Source organism: Simochromis diagramma, unplaced genomic scaffold (assembly GCF_900408965.1).
Source record: "Simochromis diagramma unplaced genomic scaffold, fSimDia1.1 OVJJ01000692.1, whole genome shotgun sequence".
Lineage (NCBI taxonomy): Eukaryota > Metazoa > Chordata > Actinopteri > Cichliformes > Cichlidae > Simochromis > Simochromis diagramma.
Window position 1 is genome coordinate 1421094 of NW_024387485.1, and position 24217 is coordinate 1445310.

Here is a 24217-nt window from a genome sequence, read left to right on the forward strand (position 1 = left end):
CAGGTTCAAACACTTTGGTTCCTATTCCTACCGTCGTTTATACGGGTTCTTCTTCCGGGCACGTTATTGTTGCATCAGCATCCAGCCTTTGACTACTGTGACAATGTCGGCTTCGGGAGATCCGGGTACAGTAAATAATATATGGTGTTTGCTTTATGGGTTCGTTAGTTGAAAAACCGCATAAAGCTATGACAGCACAACCTAACGCATTTTGATGAAGTGTCACAGCGAATATGCTAACGCTCAGGCTAGCTAATATGTTGAGCCGCTTAGCTAAAGGAAACACTGTCAATGAGTGACAAGCCGAATTTCATATAAAAAATACAGCTTAAACTAATACTTAATACCTCGGCATAAACACAGGGCAGCAAATACTATTTAGCAATTTGTCTGCGTTTAAAAAAAGGTAGCCTCATCTTCGGCTCATGTGTCCAGTCAAACAGGATGTTATGAAGTAACTACAGTTTATTCTCTTTTATTTGTTTATAGTGTTTTAGTGAACCTATTCCTGTGTGATGTGTGGGGTGTTTTTGTTGAACTGTGGTTTGTTTAAGTCTATGTTCGGGTTTAAGTTCCATCTTCTTTCGTGTCATCTTTAAGAAAATTATTAGCATCCGACAGTATCGCTTTTTTGTTTGATTTTTTTTACAAAGGTTTATGGAAAGCATTGAAATTATTATTATTACTACTACTAGTAGTAGTAGTAGGGGAGACCGGGGATCGTTGTAACGTTTTTGACATTTCTGTCTGTAAATTGGAGCTCTTTTAAGGTAGTGGATTCAAAATGTAATGCAAAGTATTTACATGTCTCTGCTATTAAATAGTGCAGCTATTTTCTCTGCAGCACAATTACCCATTGCATGGTATGGTCTCAAACACAAAGAGTGAAATGTTACAATTAACCCCATAGTCTGGGTTAGTTGTAACATATCCTGGGGTAAAATGTAACACAATGAAATAAGGGTACTAACAAAACATTAACATGTAATCTTTTTTTATTCAACACATGAATGTACTTACATCCATTTATGTAGCTGTGTGTGTGTGTGACAGAATGCAGAAATCTAGCTTTTGAACATATTCCAACCCCCCAAAATATGGAGTGCCAGGACTGCCATAATGAATTAATTAAATACACCATTAAATAATTAATTAAATGTGTCAATAATTAATTAAAATTGGAATTAATTAATTAAATAAATAGTTATGACACATGTAATTAATTAATTATTGACACATTTAATTATTTATGTATTTAATATTTTAATTAATTATTGACACATTTAATTAATTAATTATTGACACATTTAATTAATTATTTATGTATTTCACATTTTAATTAATTATTGACACATTTAATTAATTATTTAATGATATATTTATTTATTTCATTTTGGCAGTCATGGCGCCTGGCTCTCATCATGAAATAATTTTATCTGTCAGCCTCACCCATCAAACTCAGGGGGCGGGCTTAACGCTGCCCATGCAGCTTCTCTAACATTTGATTGGTTGCCGTGCAAAGTAAGTCAAAACAGGTCAATCCTAGATAATTGATTGCTTGTGTAGACTTGGGGCAGCCAGGTATCCCAGAATGCAGATCAAATCACAGGCAGCAATGGTGGTGGTGTAGTTTTAAAATACCCTGTTTTTCTGTCACCAGCTACACTTTTAACAGTGTTTTAGCCGCAAATGTCGCGACGTATGTCTGGTCAGGTTGTCAACATAGAACATGTTTGCAAAAGTGCTCAGATGTTTTCAGAGATTTCACTAGCTCTGCTAACAGTCAGCATGCAGAGTGCACCCAGGGGGTTACGTTAACCGGTTTGTTTACATATTCCACTCTCCGTGTTCCACATGTTGCATTCGCAGATTCTCATTTTCACCGAACGATCGTCTCTTTCCGCCTGGTCTTGTGTCTCTGTGCTTCTGTAACATAAAGAACGAGCTGACATTTTTCTCACGAAACCAGCGATCAGCTCAACAGACCCTCAGTTTACCTGCATGCATCCTCCTCCTCATATGTCAGCTGTTTAACACCTGCTGCTAATTCAAGAAACACGCCTACGTTACCTGGTGATAGTCACAGTTTAACCGGGCAGCCGGTGCTCGATATAAAGCAATGTCAGCGCATTTTTCTGCACAAGATAAGTAAATATAGTGTTTTCCCCGAGCGCAGAGCTGCTGGAGCTTGTTTCCTTACAGAGCACTTTATAGGCGAAGCAGCTTCATCAGCGGATGATGTCCAATCACCGGCACACAGCTTTGAAACCTCAGCTGAGTTTTAGCTCTCAGTGGTTAAACGCTGGACTTCATTCACTCAGGTTCTGTCTGTCGGGTCACGTTTACTTCGCTGTTTTATTTACAACTGAGCAAATCGGTTTGGCTGAGGTTAAAGTTACGTTTCATAACTGCATAGTTTCACAGACGTTTAATGGTTCACTGGCACGTGTGTTAGACTGAACTATCATCTAAATATCATCTGTTTTTTAATAGTTATTCAACTGTATTCTAAGCACCAGCTGTCTGTTAGAATGTGATTTTTTTTCTCTCTCTGTTGGCAGAGGTATAAAAAATGCGCAGGAAAATCTGACGTGCATGGCAAACTTCACCGACGATATTTAGGGAGGAATAAACACACATCAAACATAAATGAACCATTTGCCTGTCTCCATAATTGAGAGCATTTTCTCTTCTTATGTCAACACTCTCTCTCTCTTTTTTTTTTTTTTTTTTTTTTTTTTTTGTCTTTTTCGGTCATGTTATGTTTACCTGTCAAAGGCTTGTTACAAACTATGAAACACATGGTGCAGACTTCTGGATGTTAGAAGAAAACTAATACTGCTCATGAAGGAGACTAAAGGCAGGAAGGTGTCCTTTAAAACTAAACATGTTAATAGGACCTCCCTATTTATATCATAGTTTATGATATAGCACGTGTATTTCAGTAATAGCCTGCTGATTTCAGGTGAACAGTCGCTCACGTAGGCGTTATCTGTGAAACTCCTTAACTATAATTTATCCAAGTTAACTTCAGTTAACCATTCAGACAGTTCTTTTGCAATGAAAAACATAAACACCCATGCTGCCGGGAGGTTCCCTCAGTGCCAGCTGTTAACATTATAGCTGCTTATGCAGTAACCATGGTAACCACGGACTCTGAGCGGCTGGATCGACGGAGGTCAGACAACAATTTTACATGTATGATCTTAAAACAGGACACAGCCACTATACGTGCTGGCCTCATATCAAATGTGAAGGCAGACTGAGTCTGTGTTTGACGTTTTTTATATCTAATCTTCCTTTTCAAACATTTAAACAGCAGCGAGTCTGCAGCTGAGGGAATACAAACTCAAATTGTCGGAACAGGTTTGCTCGTTTCTTGGATTCATTTGGTGATTTATTAAATGTATAACTGTTATTCTAATCTGCTGCTGAGTCTCTTACACTTTTCTTTATGCTGTATATTTTCACGTCTCTGGAATAGTTGGCAGTTAGATAGTCAGCTGGGAAACTCTGTGTTAACTCATGGAGCTGAGGATATCGTGGACATGCTGACCTCGCTGCGTGGTGTACAGGGCCGTTTACCCTCATGATTAATATTCACAATAAAAATATTAGCCGAACATCATGAAGTCTGTATGTGTTTCATAGTGTCGAACAACCTTTGTACAGTTAAAGCCAGCAGTTACTACATGACAGAAACACCAACGTTATCTCTTTTATGCGTTTATACACAGGTCACGCTGATTACTGAACAAAAACCCAAAGATCAGATGTTAAACAGATTTATTTGCTCTCTCTCCTCCTTAAACATGTTTTTAATGTTAGTTATAATTCAGAATTATACTGAAACACGTAGGACACATAAGAACATCAGGAAATAAAACCCCGATAAATATAACCTCAGTAAAAGAAGTCAGCGGGGGTTACTACAGCTGTGTACCGGGGCCTGCGCTTTGTCGGTGGGATTGCTTGCGAGGCGAGCGGGTCTATCCCACGCTTTGCCCTGAGACTGGGCAGACATCTCCGAAATCATCGAAGCACTTTTGCAAAGAGGCTGTATCTTGACAAACCGACCAGACACATGAAGATTAAACCGCTACATGCTCAGCTAAAAAAAATATTAAAACGGTATTTGGTGACACACAAACAGGGTTTTTCAAAGTTCAGTTCTGTTAGCTTCCACATGCCGGTTGTTGTGTGCTAGAAACAATGGCCACCAGGCCAAAGCAATGGTTTTGACTCGATCAGCGTTAACCCCGCCCCCTGAGTTTGATGGGTGAGGCTGACAGATAAAATTATTTCATGATGAGAGCCAGGCGCCAGGAATGCCAAAATGAAATAAATAAATATATCATTAAATAATTAATTAAATGTGTTAATAATTAATTAATTACATGTGTCATACCTATTTATTTAATTAATTAATTCCAATTTTAATTAATTATTGCCACATTTAATTAATTATTTAATGGTGTATTTAATTAATTCATTATGGCAGTCCTGGCACTCCATACCAAAAAAGACAAGTTATGGAATTTTCTGCAACTGAATATTTCATTAATTTTGGTTGGTCTTCCTTGAGTTTGGCCTCATTGGCTCAGTGGGCATTATAACCTACAACTCTTGCACCAATTTTGAACATAACAATGAAGCTGAAAAAATGTAGTTGTTCACCAGCATCGCAATAACATTACTTTTTATCCTGGCTTACCTTGGTGTGGTTTGCAAAGTGCTTCAGAAAGATGAGGAAATCTGTTTCTTGCACCCATCCTGATTTATTTCCACTACCAGTACTTCCTACTGGTCCATCTCTGACACAGAGGTCTGCATAATGTATGTGTGGGAACACAAACAGTGGAGGAATTGTGTTGCCAATGGCATTAACCGCATATACAAAAGCGACCAGTGAACCTCTCTCTGCTGATGTCGTTGCCCCAACTTGTTTAATATAAGTTAAAGTAATAGTGTGGTAAGTTGTAACATCTGCATTATTGTTACAACTAACCCAGACTCCTATAGCCATGAACTAGCTAACATTACAGCCAACGGCTAAAACATTAGCACTAAAGACCTACACAGAATATATCCCCATAGACATACAAATAACACAATTTAAGTTTGATGAGTTTAACTGCAAAGCAGATAATGCTATTAGAAATTGAAATAAAGTAGAAAAACTTACTTTTTGGCATACAAATTACTTTTTTTCGTGTTAAATTGTCTGTGTTTGACAAAATGTGCTGATTTTTCACATGTGATAGCAGAACTGAGTTGGGCATGCACAGGATGAGTCACATCATTTGAAACTTAGCCCTGATTGGAGAAATTGGAAGTGTTACAACTGACCCACGTTACAACTATCCCCGGTCTCCCCTATAACTCAGCCTGTTAGGAGAAACACTGTTAACGTTTTCAAGTGCTTACTGTGATTTTTACTCTCAGGTCAGTCATTTAAATTTTATACAGCACAACAATGAAATAAAACAGTCGAGGTGTGATTAAAGTGCAGACTTTCAGCTTCAAGTTAAGAAGGAAATGAACCTAAAATAACTATGAAATTGCTTATTAGTACGTTCCTAATTTACCTTTAAACCAGTGAAACCTGACCCTTTAAAACATTGGTAACATTAACAGTTTTACCAATATATTTGCTGTATTTATTTTCAGCCCCTCGATTGATATAAAATGTGTTCCTGTCCAAATACTTGTTGACCTGCAGTTAGAATTACAGCTCAAATAGTAACACAGTCTGGTTGCTTCTATAAGACATGTAACCTGCACCCTTAATTACATTTTTTTTCTCCATCTTTTGCTTTCTCCTGTTTCCACTCAGTGCTTGCACCTCTTTTGTTTTCTTATACATATATAAGGTTCTCTGTGAGTGGCTAAAGGCCAGTGTTATTCAGCATTAGTTCTGCTAGGCTATGTTTGGGTAGCGAGTAGTTCCATTTAACTCACTCATAAGTGCAGTTTACTTTGGACGTGTGCTGACTTTCCAACTGATCGAGTAATTCTTGGCTCTGACCAAAGTCATTAGTCTCATTGGTTATTCCACTGTCCAGTGGAGTAAGGTGGTAATTCTTTGCGAACATTTGCCCTCTTGTTTCTGCAGCCTTTGAGTATGGCTTCTTGCTACAGATAAGTGAGGAGGCTGCACTGACAGTGGCCCTGAATGACTACCTAACCTCACGCAGCTACCTGGCTGGGTTCAGCCCCACCCAGGTCGACCAGAAAGCCTTTAAGCTCCTCCACAGACCCCCAGATCCACAACATGTCCACGCTCTGCGCTGGTACAGACACATAGCAGCCCTGCAACAGGACCTCAACCCAGAAAGCAGCAGTGAGTAGAAAGCTGAAGGCATGAACAGGCTAGATGTGGTCCTGCGCCTGCTGGCCGTGGATGTGGAGGCACTCTGAGGCTGTGACGTGCCCTCTTAAACAAACTGACTCTCAGCATGAACTAAGGCTTCCTTTGCAGGCACTGGAATGAACTCTGTTTTAGCTTGCACTTTTGATGTCAGTCATAGCAACTTGATGTGTGTGGTACCTGCAGCTAAGCGCTGAGGAGACTCGCGTTATCGCTGTGTAAACACGGCAGCAACAGCTGGTGAAGACCCCACAGGCAAATACTCTTTGTTCCCATACCTGGCTAAATAGCTTAATATTAATAAGGACAACTTTACAAAAAATATAAAACATCATGAAAAGAAAGACTAACTGATGATAGAACACAGAAATGTTTATTTATTAATCTAAACGATGTGTAAGAGCGTACTTGGTTACGTGGCTGATGTGAGTGGGAGTGAAACTCTTATTAAAAAAGCCAGTAAATAGTAAATTTGACCTATTACGCTCACTTTCATCGCTGTATTTTTATCCGGGGACTCCAGTGTGTTGTTTTGCTCATCTGAGTGCAAAGTTGTCTTATGCTGTGCCAGTCTCGGATGTCTAGATTTCCTTCATTTCTTTCACCTTCACTTTCCATTTAACTCTGCTGTGTTACTGGAAAATTCCATTCTTCTTTACAAGGACACAGTAGACACGATAGATGTAAGTTTGGGGTCTGAAAGGTGAAGCAAAACCAGAAATGCTTCAAAACTGTATATATTTTTTTTAAATTTATTTTTACCATGTGGTTGTTAAAAGACTTCTGGTTCTGTAGACATCTGGGGACAGCAGCCTCCCTCACTCTGTGTCCTCAGTGGAGTTTCCTGGGGAGTTCTTGGGCTTACCTGCTTCTTTTGGTCGCTCCAAAAGAAAAGAGGGTTATCAAGGATATGTTCACCAGCTATGACCAGTGACTCTGGCCATGTTAAATAAACGTGTTGACCATTAGCTATCTTAAGCACAATGTGTCCACTTGAAGTTGTTTTTTAACTAATCATATGGGGTATCTAACTATTTTTAGATTCCATATTCTAGCAGGGCTGCACTGCTTGTGAACAGTACTTGTGCTTTCCCTTTGTGCAGACTGCATCAACTCTTTTTCTGATGCGCTGTGTGGATGTTGAACCCTACCTTTGAGCAAATATTTGACTGGAAATTGAAGCTCAGTAGGTAGACACAGTGACAGAAGTTCAGACTAAAGAGGAAATATTTTCTTTCGTTGACACTGATGAAGAGGAAACTTTATTGTGTGTCTTTGATAAGAATGGGATGATGAGAATATTTATATTTATTGTTAACTACTGTTGAAATATCACACTCCTCAGCACTGCACTAGAACCTATAACAGATTTCTGTCATTGCTTTACTTTAACTATTTCAAGCAAAAATAAATCCATTTACATGTGTCACAGTTTTTGAACCATTATCACAGCACTGGGCATCAGTTCTTTGCTCTTTCACTGTCTCATGTTATCTGACGTGAGCTCTGAGTCACTGTCTTATTGGTAGCCTTTATTGATTAGTCTTATTAATTAGCCCTAATGGAACATGATGTCACCAAAGCATCCATATGAATAGCTTCGACAGAGGTAGAACCCCTTTTCTTATGACGTGAAAACTGAAATTGTCCCTTGTTCCTTTCTCTTTTTAGTCAAAGGAAAGCGTGTCCAGCCTCCTTGGTCTCCACCAGCAGGAACAGATGTTCCTCAGCTGCGACTCTACAACAGCCTGACAAGAGCAAAGGTAGAGACGAATGTAAAGCGCACATCAGTGCTGGTGTTGCTGGGAAATGAGGTCCTCGTGAAGTCGCTACATTAGATACCGCATCCCTCAATGTATATACAGCCACAGGCTGGACAGAGTCAGTTTTATTTATACTGATGCAGTGATGTGAAATTGAAACGATAAGCTATGATTTGCAGGCAAATTAAGCTTATGAGGCCTGTTAAAGTTACAAGGGATTAATAAGGGGCTGCAACAATTCACCGAGTAACTCGAATAACTTAAAAAATAATCGATGCAAATTTTGTGCTTTGGCGCTTCGTTTATTACACGAAGCATCTGTAGCTCTCGGTTTCTGCCATGTAACTGTGAGCGTTTCGCCCACATTTGTGACTACGTATGTAGGAGCAGACATGGGAATAAAAGTATGACAGTGCACGTCATCCATTGGACAGGTGGGCAGCCTGACGCAGGGCTAAACCACTGAAGCAAACACAATTCTAAAGAGTCTGTGATCATTACTGTACAACTTATAAAAAGAAAGAATGCATATATATTTAGATTATTTCATTCAAGTTTTTAATAGTGACAGGATTTAAAGCCTCACTGTTTTCCAAAGTATGCAATCCAGGTATGGTTTAAAGAAGTTATAGTCACATTTCTTTTGACTGATGTATCTTGTGACAGATGTGCTCTCATTCTTGGTATAGAATGCAGCACTTTCACTTCACATTTGTAGATTTAATGCATATTTTTATAGTCTGCTTGCATTTTGCCACATGCACAAACAACTGGTTTCCAGATGATTTTAAGTGTAGCGAGATGGTCTTTAGCTTAAGGCTCTTTGTGGCGCTGATAAACATGCCCGTATTTCTTAGATGAGCGTTAGTCTGGCACAACCAGACTGTTCTGGATCAGGAAGAAGTCTCGACTGAAAAAACAAACGTAGAAATATAACCATCTATGCAACCTAATCTCTCGCTGTGGCTCTCGTTTCTATTACACTGCATTTAAAAATACCGCTGCCACCAGTAAGATACATTTTTATCAGATTTTTTTATTTTAAAGTATTTGTTATCCTCATTTAAGTTCATAACCTCCATTTTTCAGGAGCTGTTTGTTCCTCAGAAAGGGAATAAAGTAACATGGTACTGCTGTGGTCCTACAGTGTACGATGCCTCCCACATGGGACATGCCAGGTAAGCAAGATCAGAGGAAATTCTGGGTTGGAAATGATCCTTCATATAGCGAGACTGTTATATTTTTTCTATTACAACATTTTAATGAATAATTTGCTTTATGCAGATCCTACATATCCTTTGATATTCTGCGAAGGATACTGAGGGACTACTTCAAGTATGATGTGATCTACTGCATGAACATTACAGACATAGATGACAAAGTAAGTCTGCTTTGATGTGTTTTCGATGTTTTTAATTTTTTTAATAAAGGTTTTTGCATGAAATGTGGGAGATGGGTTGTCCAAGCTCATCTGTGTCTGTAATGATTAATGTAGCCCTGTTGAAATAAGTGCAAGGTCCTTGTTAACATTCACATTTTCACACATCTGTCTGTGTGTTTATAGGCATGCTGGTAAAAACAGGTTCAGCTTGTAAGCTGACATGTCTCTGAGAAGTTATGGCAGGAATTCAGTGTCTTGTGATGACCTAATTAGACATGGGGAAAACATAAATGTACACATGCAGGTTTTCAGCTGCTCAGAAAATTAGGAGCTGATTTGTATTTGTTGTTTTGTAATGGGCTAAACGGGCGTCAGGACTACAGGACAGGCCAGTTCAGCACCCAGACTGTCCTACTATGGAGCTGATGTTGCAATACATGCAGAATGCTTTTGAACTTTTGGAATAAGCAAACTCTGCTGTTTTGGTTTATTATTGGGATATTCTTCTTTCAGATCATTAAAAGAGCCCGGCAGAATTACCTTCTGGACCAGTACAAAGAGAAACAGCCACAAGCGGCTCAAATACTGCAGGATGTGCTCAGCGCCAGAACGGTGAGACAGGTTTAAGCCCTGGATGCACTGCACCTGTGTGAAGTACTTATTGATCTGACAGTGATGGTGTAAATCTTCTCTCTTTGTCTTCATTGATCGCACAGCATGTATCTCTCTGGAGATTATTGGTCATTATTTAGCGAGGCAGATAATTAAAATAACACAAAACAGAACTGTGCAGTACTTAGTAAAACAGATAAATACTGCGTTAATGTTAAACATTTATGTCACTGAGTTTATAATATCAGAAGATCTAGTTGCAAACCTCCTCCTACAACAACTCTGCTCCATCGGCAGGCTCTGTTGGTTTCCCTATGGGTTGTATCAGTGTTTGTGAAGTAGCAGCTGGTTAACCACAGCATGCACAAACACTAGACTCTATAGACACAAGCATCAGTACACCCTGTACTGTAGCTAGTAGAAGTCCAAGCTTCAGCTCTATCTAAAAACAGAGACAAGCTGAAAGTTTGTTTTTTAATTTCTGTGGATTTCTGTGTGTTATTCTGCCAATTCCAGCCGTTTCAGGCCCAGCTGGCTTCCACCACAGACCCGGACAAGAAGCAGATGCTGGAAAGGCTGGACAGTGCAGTTACAGCCAGTCTGCAACCGCTGCAAGCAGCAATGGAGAGCAAAGCCGCAGATGAAGTCATACGACCTCTGGCACACGTGAGTCTGCTCTGATGTGGTTGCAACTTCAGAGAAATATCACTAGAAATACAGAAAATGCTTTTTTTGTTTTTATTTTGTTTGCTTTTTGTGCTTCCAAAATAACTGCAGCAGATTCATGGATAGATGGTCAGTGCTCTACATTTACAACAGTGGGAGAACAGATTAGCTTTATTACTGCTTGTATTCACTGCCACCATTTGGGATTAGTAACTCAGGGTTAGTGTGACTGATCTGAGTTCCAACTAGGAACTCCACCCAGTTTTACCAGGTCTGCACCAAGAACTAATAAGGATCGTTTTATCACTAGAATCCTGCAAAACTACTCTGTTAATAGTGACCACGAATAAAAGTGTGGAGCTGGAAATGAGCTCAACAAGTCCAATTAAATTGTCTTTTCTTCCCCAAGGTGTTGTTGGAGAATTCCAAGGACTTGCTGGCAGACTGGTTGGACAAACAATTCGGAAGTCACGTCACAGAGAATTCCATCTTCTCCCTTCTCCCTAAATACTGGGAAGAAGACTATCACAAAGATATGAAAGCACTCAATGTAAGTATAAAAAGCCAAATGATTTTCTGAGAAAATCTCTTAAAGGAATTAAATAAATGCCCCCTGTAAAAATCCAACATGTGTAAAGAAACTTTTTCTATGATATATTCTGTCCGCTGTGCTGCAGATTTAAACACCTGACACGAGGCTAAATCAAACAATCATTAGCAAACACAGAAAATGCATATTCACTGTGCTTTTTCTAATGAATGCAAGTGAACTGTTCTGTGTCAGTGTGTGCACCATGATGACACAAGAAAGTCAGTACTTTATTATAAAGCAGTTTCTCTGCCAAACTTTATGGAGGTGAAAATTGTTCAGTTTTACTTGTGTTGTTGAACGTTACCGTTTCTGAGATAACAATGGCTGAAACTGCTCTGTCCAAACTTCTGTTACTGGAAGGACACTATGTCTAAAATATCATTGTTAAAATGTGCTTTGAAATCAGCATTTTCCCGCTGTAACTGGATTTAAGTTGTCATTTTGGCACACAGGTTCTTCCCCCTGATGTCCTTACTCGAGTCAGTGAATACGTGCCTGAGATCGTGGAGTTTGTGAGGAAAATAGTTTCAAATGGTTATGGGTGAGGAAGATGCTGCTGCTGTTCACGATTTGTGTCGTACCGAACGAACTGCTTGCATCGCTGTCGCTATAGTTACTTGTTTCTCTGGTGTCTGCAGGTACGAGTCAAACGGTTCAGTATACTTTGACACCTTGAAGTTTGATTCCAGTCCACAGCACTCGTACGCTAAACTGGTGCCGGAGGCGGTCGGCGATCAGAAAGCTTTACAAGAGGGAGAAGGTACACTTACTCAGTTTGTCAAACTAAAACAAGCACCACACAACAGGTCGGGGATTTTCAGTGCTTGACTCAGTGCGAGCAGAAGAGATTCACCAAGATTTCCCTCCTACTAATATTTGAGTAGAGAATAAGTACAATGTTCAGTTTTTAACCTGTTGTCGTTGTTTTCCTGGCTCTGTAGGAGATCTGAGCATTTCTGCAGAGAGACTAAGTGAGAAAAAGTCACCGAATGACTTTGCATTGTGGAAAGCCTCCAAGCCTGGAGAACCATCATGGGACTCTCCATGGGGGAAGGTGAGCCTTCATTTTCAGAGACTTTAAAGACCGTGTGATCATCCTTTGCATTTAAAGCTTTTCTTTTATATAAACGTGAAAGTGTCATTTGAGGCTCTGTGAAATGGAACGAGAATTTGTACTTCTGAAAAAGGAAGTCATCAGTGTTTTCTTTGAATGTTGTGACAGGGAAGACCCGGGTGGCACATTGAATGTTCAGCCATGGCTGGCTCTATCTTGGGCGAGTCGATGGACATCCACGGGGGAGGGTTTGATCTGCGATTCCCTCATCATGACAACGAGCTGGCTCAGTCAGAGGTAACTGTTGCAGAAAATGTGTTCCTGTTTACTATGTAAATGCCTGACGTAACACACACTTTGAAACATCCTGAATGTGTTTAAAGCCGTTTCCAGTGATGAAGGGTAAAACCTGTTATGACCACAGTTGCTTGTGCTGCTTACAGGCGTTCTTTGAGAACGATTACTGGGTCCAGTACTTTCTGCACACCGGGCACCTGACAATCTCAGGCTGCAAGATGTCAAAGTCTCTGAAGAATTTCATCACGATCAAGGACGCCTTGGCGAAGAACACAGGTGATACACGTGTTCCTGCTTTGTAGACTGCATCACTTGAGCATACATCACGATTAATAAACTGTCAGGGAGTTTTTCCAGCTATGAGGCTGCACAAACTGTCACAGCTGAAAGCCAAAATCATCATTTTAACAGCAAACTGAATGCTGCTGGGGGTTCCCATGATGCATTGGGTGTTTCTTCTTCAGACATGCTTTTTCACTTATTATCTGTTTATACACCACTTTGCATTTAATTATTATTAAATGCAATGGTTCCCTCTCTCACCCCAACAGCAGTTGTTACTTATTTTATATCTGAAGAGAAACGCATTATCCATAATGAACACTAAGTTCTTCAGTTAGATTAGAACTATTTAACGGTCTCACTGTTTGTCTCCACGCAGCACGTCAGCTCCGTCTGGCTTTCTTGATGCATTCCTGGAAGGACACTCTGGACTATTCTTCTAACACGATGGAGTCAGCCGTCCAGTATGAGAAGTTTATGAATGTAGGTGAAAGCAAGAACAAAGACAGTGTTGGAAGATTTGTCTGTTTTGTGTTGATCTGTTTTTGTTTTGTTTGTTATTTGTAGCTTGTACTCACTACAGCCTGTACATACTTATAGTTATAGAATATTCACAACATACTTCATACCGTGTACATTATAACATACCATAATAGACCCATTTCTGTAATATACTTACATATCTATATTATTGCTAATATATATTGTAATATATCTATATCATGGCTAAAGCGCTTCTGGATGGATGCAAACTGCATTTCGTTGCCCTGTACCTGTGCATGTGCAATGACAATAAAGTTGAATTCTATTCTATTCTGTTTGAAAGGAGTTCTTCCTGAATGTGAAAGACATCCTGCGTGCGCCTACTGACATCACCGGTCAGTTTGAGAAGTGGGAGACGGCAGAGGTGGAGCTCAATAACAGGTGAGAGAGCGACTCGGTAGATTAGAAGACCAGTTTGTTGTTCTTCATCATAATTTGCACTTTCAGAGTTGTGTGCGTGCAAACACAACACATTCATACTTAAAACTAAAAAGTGACTTGTGTTGTGTAGTTTCTCTGACAGGAAGTCTGCCGTCCACGAGGCTCTGTGTGACAACGTGGACACCCGCACTGCCATGGAGGAGATGAGAACGCTGGTCAGCCAAAGCAACGGTTACATTGCCAGCAAGAAGAGCGCCAAACTCAGGCCCAACCGCATGCTGATGGAAAGTATTGCTGCGTACCTCACCAACATGCTGAAGGTGAGCATGTTTCTGCTGCTGCGTTTATCGTTTCACAGCTCTCAGAATAATGAATTTTACAGAACACCTTGATTCTGTATGGAGGAGAAATCATGCTGTTTGTTCTTATCTCATTTATACAACATGCCTCATTCATCCATTCACACACGTGAAAGTGGATGTGATACACTTTGTTACTTCTCCAAGTTAAGAAACAACTCCATTACTGGGCAAAATCAGTGTGGCTGTAAACTTGACTGGTTAGCTAGGTGGTGACCATATTTATACCTCTATACCAAGGGCTCTCGAACTTCAGTCCTCAAGGGCCGGTGTCCCTGCTGTAACACACCTGAATAAAATTAGCAGGTCATTAGCGAGACCCTATAGAATAGAGGTGGGAATCACCATACATCCCACGATACGATATTATCACAATACTTAACGCACGATACGATATTATTGCAATTTTTTAAAATATTTTGCGATATTCAGATTCTGTACATAAAGGTAAACTTTATCAATATTCATTTTATCTAATATCAAAGTCTCACTCTCCGTCTTTCTCTCATTTCAGTTTTATTGTTGACAAACTGAACGGTTTGTATTATAGTCTAGTCCAACTTAACTGAATGCAACCATCTGGTACAATTATAGCTATTCTGAACTATGCAATATGAAAACTATGCAGCCCCTTCAGAAACTGAAGAATTTGAAAGTAAATTAAAACAAAATATAATTTTACATTAAATAAAAAAGTTTTAAACTTAATTAAAATAAAACATGTCTTAAATTAAAATAAGTAAACTGTCATGTTTATTGCTGCCAAAAAAAAGTTAAACACATTTGGACAGTGAAGGAATGTCAGGATTCTTGCTCAGAAAAAGGATCAACATGGTCTGAAGTCAGAGCACAAAAACCTTTTTTGTAACAAAATATCGATTTCTGCTGTCCCTGTATCGATACATTAGTAGCAAACAAAATATCACGATACTACACAGTATCGATTTTTTCCCCTACTATAGAACTCGACTGCATGCTCAGGTGGCGACCCCTACCCCTTGTCAAGTGAAGTAAAGTGTTTGGTGAAACAAAATGTTCATTCACTCATGAGCTGCTGTAAAATGAATCAAATGGCTCGAGGGCCGATGTGTCCTGCAGGATTTACCTCCTCAACATGTCTTGAAGTTCTCCAGAGGCCTGGTAATGAACTCATCATCTGATTCAGGTTTGTCAACCCAGGGCGAGATCTAAAACCTGCAAAACACCGGCCCTCGAGGCCTGGCGTTCCCCCACTCCTGATCTATAACAAGGCTGGAAATGGTGCAGCAACCACCAGGGGGCATCTTAAGTTGGACTCTGGTCCATCAAGGTGCAGTAGCATGATAGGCAACTCCAAGCCTCGAGTGCCGGTGTCCTGCAGGTTTTAGATGTGTCCTTGATCCAACACAGCTGATTCAAATTGTTAAATGACCTCCTCAACATGTCTTCAGTTCTCCAGAAGCCTGATAATGATCTAATCATTTGATTCAGGTGTGTTGACCCAGGGTGAGATCTAAAACCTGCAGGACACCGGCACTCGAGGCCTGGACTTGCCTACGCTGCTGTATTCAGTCTAAGCTTGGTCCAACATTGGCGTAAAAATAACTGCACCAAAACTGTAAAAATGAGTTTTCAGACAAGAACCTGCTGTTTGATTTTTGTGTGTCAATGAACTTTTAACATGGTCATCGATGTGAGTATGCTTTATTATAGGTTCAGTTGTTACCTTTATTTTTTCCAAGAGCCTTCAACTGTATAATCATTGTAATGCGTAGTGCATATAGGAAAGGAGATGCCTAACAAACCCTTCAAATGAAACTTTTATTGTTGTCTAGATATTTGGTGCAGTTGAAGGATCGGACCCCATAGGTTTTCCCATGGGTGGACAGAGTCAGAGTGTTGATGTAAGTGAACTGGTTTTCACTTTTTGTGATTGAATTGTGTCTCGTGTGGCATTATTATTATGAGAAATGTACTGCATATGAAAAATTCCCCTTAATTGTCCACAGCTGGAGAGCGCAGTGATGCCATACCTCACAGTGCTGTCAGATTTTAGAGAGCGCGTCCGCAAAATTGCTCGAGAGCAGAAAGGTAAGAACATGCGCTTTAAACAAAACTGTTTACTTTATAACTCAAAACATCACCTCCATGTTGAATCAGAGAGAACTGAAACATGAAATTCTTCTTCTTCTTTTTTTCTTTTCTTACTTATTCAGTGACAGAGCTGCTGCAGCTCTGCGATGTTGTCCGTGACGACATGTTGCCAGAGCTTGGAGTACGTCTGGAAGATCACGAAGGTAAGATGTCTGTGTTTGAAGTTATAGAGATAAAGAATCGGCTCAGGTTTTGATCTTCCTCATCAGGTCTGCCTCCTTTGCGCAGCCGTCTGTCTGTGGACTGGGTTAGTTATTACTGGAATAAACTGGCTACGTCTGTGTCACGAAATCATTATCCGCTCCTTTCATCACATCTTTATAACTGCAGCGCAGTAAGATGCCCTGCTCAATAAATCTGGGCCTTTACTCTCTTCGTAAGAATGTAAAAAAGTTCTGACCTTGTTTCGTTCTTACAAAGTGAAGAGTGTTGGAAAATAAAGTGGTTGTGTTGCAGGCCTGCCCACTGTGGTGAAGCTAGTGGACAAGGAGACATTACTGAAGGAGAGAGAGGAGAAGAAGAGGGTAAGAGAAGACATCATCACACATCGAGTGCATGTCTGGAGCAGTTTAGGTCCTAAGATTGACAGGAGATAATTTATCCCAATTTAAAGTAAACGATAAGCCAGAAAAAAGAAGTGCCCCCTCCCAAAACTGAAGGACGCTGAGTTTCCATGGATATAAGGACAGGCATTTCAACATCTAACAGCTAGTTTGTTCAGACAAAAGAAATTCTTAGCTGATTTACAATTTTAACAGAAGTCCACTGCAAGCCTTCATTTTTATGTAAAATTGTTTTTTAAAAATGCAAACATGTGTTTTAAAACATTTCACACAATAAAATTCCATCTTTCACAGATGGAAGAAGAGAAGAAAATGAAGAAGCTAGAGGCTGCTAAGAAGAAACAGGAGCAAGAGGTCAGTCTGATGGTTTATATAGACAGTGACCTTCTACGTTTGTGTCATCAGGGAAATCTTCATGTTTCTGTTACTGTTGCAGATGGCGAAACTGGCCAAGATGAAGATCCCTGCAAGCGAAATGTTTCGCAGTGAAACAGACAAATACTCAAAATTCGATGAAACGGTAAATCCTTATTTTACCTCCCATGCTTAATTTTTCATGAGAAGAACCTGTTAAGCTGGTGCCATGTTAGTGGTGAGGCTCGTGGGCCCTGATGACCTCAGAAATCTGTTGCTGAGGGCTTAAAACCTGGGATATCTAGGAAAGCAAAGACAAAGATTAGCACCCGGTACTCCAGGTCGTGAGGTGGTCACGGGGCCAACGACCCCACACCACAAAATCATGAAGTTACAGCAATAAAAGTGGGGATTTGGTGCTCACAGCTAGACGTGTGCCTGAGGTCAATGACGTGATGCGGATCCAAGAGTAGGAAAGACCTAGCTCACGGGGATTTGCTTGTACAGACATGAATGTCCTTATTTGAAATGACATCCGCATTCAGTGTAACTGTGTGTGCGTCAGAACTTGAGGAAAATTCAGAAAGGTAATTTAAAAGTTACCATGGAAACGACAGCTCACAAACTGTGTCAACCTGAAAGCTTTAAAGGTGTGTTTGGTTTTGTCGCCGTTAACAGGGTTTCCCCACTCATGACGTTGAAGGGAAGGAGCTCAGCAAAGGTCAAGCCAAGAAGCTCCGCAAGCTCTACGAGACCCAAGAAAAGTTACACAACGAGTATCTACAGATGAACCAAAATGGCAACTGATTCTGCCGTTCAGCCAATCCATCCACACCGCAGGGAAGAACTATAGAATAAATAATAAGGCCAGAGCTTCATTCTGTCTCCTCTTCATCCTATTTTGGTTCAGGAAACAGACGTGTGTGTGGATTGTGTTTTGTCCATTTACGTAACACTTACATTTACATTCCATAACCATGCAATATGAGAGAAAACCACCACCCGACATGACTTTGTTCTTGCTCTGTCGGAGGTTGGACGTCTTTCACAACAGTAAAATCAAAGCAACAGGTAATAAAGTGGGATTTTGATGATGTGGCGGTGCAGCCTCTGTTAGCAGTGTATGTTTTTCTTGAAACTCTGTGATACTGCCATTTGTTCAAGTATTAAAGCCTTTTTTAACCGTTAGTGCTTTCATGAATTAAAGATGCTAAATGGGTGGCTAGCAGATTAATGGGAAACACCAGCTTTAAGTGGGTTTTTTTTTTCCCACCATGAATCTTTGGGACAGCTTCATTAAGATACCCTGGAGGAAGGATTTAAAACATTTAAATTTCAGAGGCCACTTAAGAAACTAGGACTGTTGTGGAGGGCTGCACCAGCTTAGAAAGAGATCAAATGAATACGCAGTAGAACCGAGTTCAGCTTGTTGTTTCATACGCTTTATCCTGCTGATCAGCAGCGAGTGATATATCACTCTGTGTGTTTGACCTTTTACCTCACGGGTCTGTTAAAGTAACTATGTTGTGTCATTCAAATATAGTTCATTTTTATGCAAATGTGCATTTGTGAAAGGGACTTTTGCTTTTGCTAATAACTGGATCAAATTGTCACCCCTAACAGGGGAAATGACCATTGAATTCATTGTTTCAGTTGTAGAGGGGACTTGTAACAGAAACCATTAGATGGTTTGTGTCTTTCTCAATGCCTGTGTCACCTTATACAAGAGTTACCTTGAAAAGCTAATAAAGTATGGTGGACATTTTTATTTTAATTGGATGTACCCTCATTTAGGAGCATATGGAGGAAAACTAGATGCATCCTGCCCTTAAGTTAAAAGCAATTGCCTCATGGTTGCAGAAAATTAGTGGTACATTATACCCTGCTGTGCTTGGAGCACATGGGAACACAAGTGATGTGTTTTGGGTTTTTTTTTTTTTGTTTGTTTTTATAACTAACTGAACAAAGAGAATCTGTTGGTCCTGTCACTACCCCGAATGGTCCTGTCACTACTCACACCTCGGACCCCATCGATTCAGCAATTCCTTAAAACATCTGGGTTCTTTATTTTGTGCCATCTCAACAAAGGGACATTTTCATAGGCCATTTTCAGCTGTGGCACAATGAAACGCTGTGAGATCAAGAAGTGGAATTGAAAATAGAAAATGCCACCAAACTCTCGAGCAGCTGGTTTTTGTTTTTCTTTTAAAAGTCACACTGGGACAATTTAACCCCTGCAACCTGTTGCATGGGTTCTTGTGGCTTGAGTAACACCACATGGCAAAGTGCATTTTGTTATTCAGCCGTCCTTCAGGGGTTTGCATTTTGTACTACGTGTTCTCCATATCTGTGGTTATAAGATGACTTGAATTGATTTAAGGGATGCTCAAATAAAGAGTAAGCGAGTGCAGTGCTGTATGATTACTTGGTCAGCTTTGTGACATGCTGTGACTGTGGATTCATGTTTAAGCTCCTAATAGGGAGATAATTTCATTATACCAGTGGTTGACAGATCAGAAGAATACCAGCCCAAGTAAACATGAAGGTGATCCAATACTTCTGCATCAGTCACTTATTTTGCTGATTTAAAGGAACGTAAAATATGACACGTAAAGGTTTCAAATGTGGTTCTAATTTGAAGTTCACAAATTTGGGTTGCAGCTTTAATATTTAATAAAAATGAATGTATTTCTGTGTCAAACGTGGCCTGGCCCACATGGAAAACACACAGTGGAGTCCAAGAGTCTGAAGGCATCTTGAAAATCTTTCATATTTTCTTGCAAATTCAGAAATAATGAGAACTTTTAAAGGTTGCTTGTCACAGACTTTCCTCTGCAGTCACCTCGTGCACAATAAACATGTTTAGGCGGTTTGGAACATTGCCAGATCATACATACACATAACATGGCTTATCAGGTCTGTTGTCCAAGGACAAAGGTGGGCAAGACCACCCACCCGCTCCATGATGTGCTGGCCTATCACAGGAGCACATTCAGTGAGAGACTTACGTTGCCCAAATGCACCACAGAACGACACAGGAGATCATTCCTGTCTGTAGGTATCTCCCTGCACTCCTCCTCCATCTAATGCACAGTACACACTGTAATAGTTATGCCCTATTGCACATCCTGTACAGCTTAATTTCAACCTTATATATTTAATTTTTGTTATATACTGAGATATTTATAATTGAGCTATTATATACATTAGAGCTATTTTTTATTTTTTTCCAAATTAGTAAAGTATTGTGTTATTTAATTTAAGGTTTTTACTGTCTTGGAGCAACTGTGAGCACATAATATAGTCTGGGATTAATAAAGTATTCTGATTCTGATTCTTTGCAATATCTGCCAAATCAGACATGCAGAGTTACCTACAGCTTGTAGTGTCTATGGATGCTGTTTGTGTTTCCATGTTCACATTGAATGAAAGTATAGTAAGAAGGTAAATTAATGGAATCTAAAGCAAACATCTAAGTATTGCTTTAATGTGGTTTTTGAAATATTTAAAATGGAAAAATTGACATTGTCCTTAAAAATTCGAAAAGACAAATTCTACAAAATATGGAATGAATGGATTAGCTTTGTGTCCCCCCTCGGCCCTGAATTTATGTAAGGCCAGCCCTGAACTGGTGTATCTCTCATGTATTTTACAATGTCAGGTCGACCCTCTACTTCATAATATGTATTGATGTACTTCATGTAAATAAGTTAAACATACTGCATTATGTATACACTGTCAAGCCACCAAATACACTCTTTGTTATCTGAATGTAAAACAAAATGACTAAGAAAAAGTCCCTTTTTTTTTAGGGTTTTTTTTTTTTTGACTAAATAATATTAATGCATTTTTCATACACAGTTTTTAACAACAGTTGCCTTTAGGCATAAGACTTACTTACGTATTATTTAGCATTTGCTATAAATCTACTATCTGGCGCTATATTACTGTAGATGAAGCGATGACTGTGAGATAAGGTTACCGAGCACTTTAAAAGCTCATATGGCTTTAATTCCCACCTGAAATCACTAGCCAATCACAAGCGTCCGAACGAAATCGCTACATCCAATCAGATTTAGAGGACAACTATTTGAAAGCTGCTCGTCGCTGTGTTGTTTAGCTACGGAAATAACTGTTTACGGATTTTGTTGGGAAACTGTCCTCTGTTAGTGAATTATATGCTCTTTTGCTTGTTCTTGGTCACTCTGTATCCTCGTTGCTGCCCACGGTAAACATGTCTGTGGAAGTTCGTGCTGTGGTGAGTAAAACGACTTTTGTTTGTTAGAGAAGCGCTGCTGTTGGCTAGTTGATGCTAGCGCTGCAATAATAACGCTATCGTTTCAGTAATGTCAAACACGCTGTAGAAAAGTCGGTCAAGCCTTTTTAATGTGCATGTTTGTCTCGTTAGCAGCTCCTAACCGCAGAGAACCGGCAGAAACCGGGGAAAGCCGCCGCAGCAGCGGGTCCGAGGAGAGCAGCTCTCGGAGAGATTACCAACTTTAACGCAGCAGTGACTGTTACAAAGGTAAGAGCATCTTGGTTTGGTTCCTGACTCATTTGTCTGCTTTGCAGTCACTTGGTAAGTAGGTAATAAAGTCTTATAATAGAGGTCTGATTTATTGGTATGCCTGCTAGACTAGAAGTAGTTTTACTGGCTGACTTTCAGCCCAGACTTCATCTGTCTGTGTCTTTTGCAATAAACACAAACCTTGTCAACTGGTTTAGCCGAGCCAAACCAAGAACCTTGCAGCAGACTGAAATCCCCTTAGTGGTTTGCAAAAGGGACGGTCGCAATAGTTGAACAGAATTTTATTCCTGTCCAATCTGAAAGTCTTATTAGTGACTCGTGTTGCATTTCCCAACTGTAATGATTCCAAACTTGTTTCCTTAGAGAACAGGACAGACAAAAGTGTCAGCCAAGCCATCTTGTGTCCAAGTGGCTAAACCTGCCGATGTAGCAGTTCGACCGGTCCAAGCAGCTACAGAGCCTCTTCCTTTGGTTTTGGAGGAATCTGCAACTGATGTGTCCATGAAGGAGGAGACTGAGTTGTGCCTGGCTTTCTCTGAGGCACTGCTTGCGGTGCAGGACGTGGATGAGGAGGATGCAGACCAGCCACAGCTTTGTTCAGAATATGTGAAGGATATCTACAAGTATCTGCACAACCTGGAGGTAGTTTCTTCCCCTACCTTCTGACACCAGCTGCTGTCGTCTCTGACTTACATCAGTTTGTCTTCTCAGTTGCAGCAGACAGTACGAGCAAACTACATGCAGGGCTACGAAATCACTGATGGTATGCGAGCGCTTCTCATCGACTGGCTGGTCCAGGTTCACTCCAGGTTCCAGCTGCTGCAGGAGACTCTGTACCTCACAGTTGCCATTCTGGACCGCTTTCTTCAGGTGATGTTTCTGAACAGCCTTGTCTATGGGTTTGTGACCTGGATCTAAAAGGCTTCTTCTGGTTATGCTGCAGGTCCAGCCAGTGTCTCGCAGGAAGCTGCAACTTGTCGGTGTGACTGCCATGCTGGTGGCCTGCAAGTATGAGGAGATGTACGCCCCAGAGGTTGGCGACTTTGCCTACATAACCGACAACGCCTTTACAAAATCTCAGATTCTCGAGATGGAGCAGCAGATTCTGAAGGGCCTGAAATTTCAGCTGGGGCGTCCTCTCCCACTGCACTTTCTCAGACGGGCATCTAAGGTGGCAAATGTGAGTTTCATTATGAATTTAATGTGGAGAAGACTTCAACAGTGTAGGAATCGGCTGCCTCCAATTCATAACTTGCATGTGTATCACTCTGTATTAAAGAAAAATGGCAGCTAAGGTGTTAGAGAAACTGTAAGAATCTTAAACCTTGACGTGCATGTTTATCAGTCTGATGGGGAGAGACACACGCTGGCCAAGTACCTGATGGAGCTGACCCTGCTCGACTACAATATGGTGCACTACAGGCCCTCTGAGGTCGCTGCTGCTTCCCTCTGCCTCTCCCAGCTGCTGCTGGACGGCCTACCCTGGGTAAGTTTAAAGTCACTTTTTATGAACATCTTGCTCCTTCAAGCTGGTTGTTAATTGACCTCCCATCAGTCTCCCACACAGCAGCACTACTCTACCTATGACGAGGCCCACCTGAAGCCCATCATGCAGCACATTGCCAAAAATGTTGTGCTGGTAAATGAAGGGAAAACGAAGTTCCAGGTGAGTTTGCTGAGAATAAATACACCAGCTCATATCATGTGTGAGTAGAGACTGACCTTGAGGATCTGTCTCTGTAGGCTGTGAGGAAAAAGTACTCGAGCAGCAAGCTTCTCAAGATCAGCCTCATTCCTCAGCTCAAATCTTCAATTGTCAAGAACATGGCAGCAGCTGTACTCTGACTCAACCTTTTTTTTTTTTTTTTTTTTTAAATGATCTGAGAATTTGAGTCATTTGTGTTGGTGGTTTTTTTTTTTTTTTCTCTCTCTAATGCACCTTGAACTGCATATCCACGCAAAAGCTGAGAAGTTGTTGTGCAGCTTCCAGAGGATCTACAAACTGCTTCTATGAAGTAAAATGGCCTGAAGTTTTTCTCATCTCTAACTTTTTATTTTTTCCCACCAGTGGAAGATTTTAACTATTGAATGATTAAACATGCCTGTTGGGCAGCAAACAGTTTTGCATCTATTTGCATGTAATGTACCTTGTTGGAGATCGAAATAAAGTTTTAGATGGTTCTTAGACTTTATCGTGTGTGTGTGTGTGTGTGTGTGTGTGTGGGGGAAGCCACCCCCCCAAAACCAAAAAATCATAACCTACTTTTGGTTTTACTTCATCATAGACAGGTGGAAAATATGAGACAATGCAAAGCCTGACTGTTCTTGGCATGCATCTC

The 24217-nt window shown here is 40.4% G+C and overlaps 2 protein-coding genes across 4 annotated transcripts; both read left to right on the top strand.

Moving 5' to 3' along the window:
- LOC120724530 (cysteine--tRNA ligase, cytoplasmic-like) lies at positions 1-19760 on the top strand. 2 transcript variants are annotated; one of them, XM_040016760.1, is made up of 23 exons: positions 104-125; positions 6116-6343; positions 8042-8133; positions 9223-9311; positions 9418-9514; positions 10028-10126; positions 10643-10792; positions 11202-11342; positions 11837-11925; positions 12023-12144; positions 12326-12438; positions 12607-12735; positions 12882-13011; positions 13397-13500; positions 13844-13941; positions 14072-14261; positions 16115-16183; positions 16289-16370; positions 16496-16576; positions 16890-16957; positions 17291-17350; positions 17433-17516; positions 18029-19760. In XM_040016760.1, exons 1-23 carry the CDS (start codon positions 104-106, stop codon positions 18155-18157), a joined length of 2466 nt encoding a protein of 821 aa, XP_039872694.1. In that variant the 3' UTR covers positions 18158-19760. The 2 variants fall into 2 exon arrangements, with proteins under 2 accessions (XP_039872695.1, XP_039872694.1); XM_040016761.1 differs by lacking the exon at positions 6116-6343 and having other exon boundaries at positions 1-125; positions 18029-18157.
- Positions 19761-21457: 1697 nt separating this feature from the next.
- LOC120724534 (G2/mitotic-specific cyclin-B2-like) lies at positions 21458-24065 on the top strand. Of its 2 annotated transcripts, none has more exons than XM_040016764.1 (8): positions 21458-21608; positions 21759-21875; positions 22242-22520; positions 22590-22748; positions 22822-23058; positions 23224-23364; positions 23434-23544; positions 23622-24065. In XM_040016764.1, the coding sequence occupies exons 1-8, from the start codon at positions 21585-21587 to the stop codon at positions 23721-23723; spliced, it is 1170 nt and encodes a 389-aa protein (XP_039872698.1). In that variant the 5' UTR covers positions 21458-21584; the 3' UTR covers positions 23724-24065. The 2 variants fall into 2 exon arrangements, with proteins under 2 accessions (XP_039872698.1, XP_039872699.1); XM_040016765.1 differs by having other exon boundaries at positions 21459-21608; positions 21762-21875.
- The last annotated feature ends 152 nt before the right edge of the window (positions 24066-24217 follow it).

Excerpts from the sequence above, each read along its gene's own strand:
- LOC120724534 (XM_040016764.1), top strand. The coding sequence starts at position 21,585 with ATGTCTGTGGAAGTTCGTGCTGTG. Across the intron at positions 22,521-22,589 it reads AGTATCTGCACAACCTGGAG|TTGCAGCAGACAGTACGAGC; the intron begins GTAGTTTCTTCC and ends TTGTCTTCTCAG. Across the intron at positions 23,365-23,433 it reads TGCTGGACGGCCTACCCTGG|TCTCCCACACAGCAGCACTA; the intron begins GTAAGTTTAAAG and ends ACCTCCCATCAG.
- LOC120724530 (XM_040016760.1), top strand. The coding sequence starts at position 104 with ATGTCGGCTTCGGGAGATCCGG. Across the intron at positions 12,145-12,325 it reads AGCTTTACAAGAGGGAGAAG|GAGATCTGAGCATTTCTGCA; the intron begins GTACACTTACTC and ends CTGGCTCTGTAG. Across the intron at positions 13,501-13,843 it reads AGTATGAGAAGTTTATGAAT|GAGTTCTTCCTGAATGTGAA; the intron begins GTAGGTGAAAGC and ends TCTGTTTGAAAG.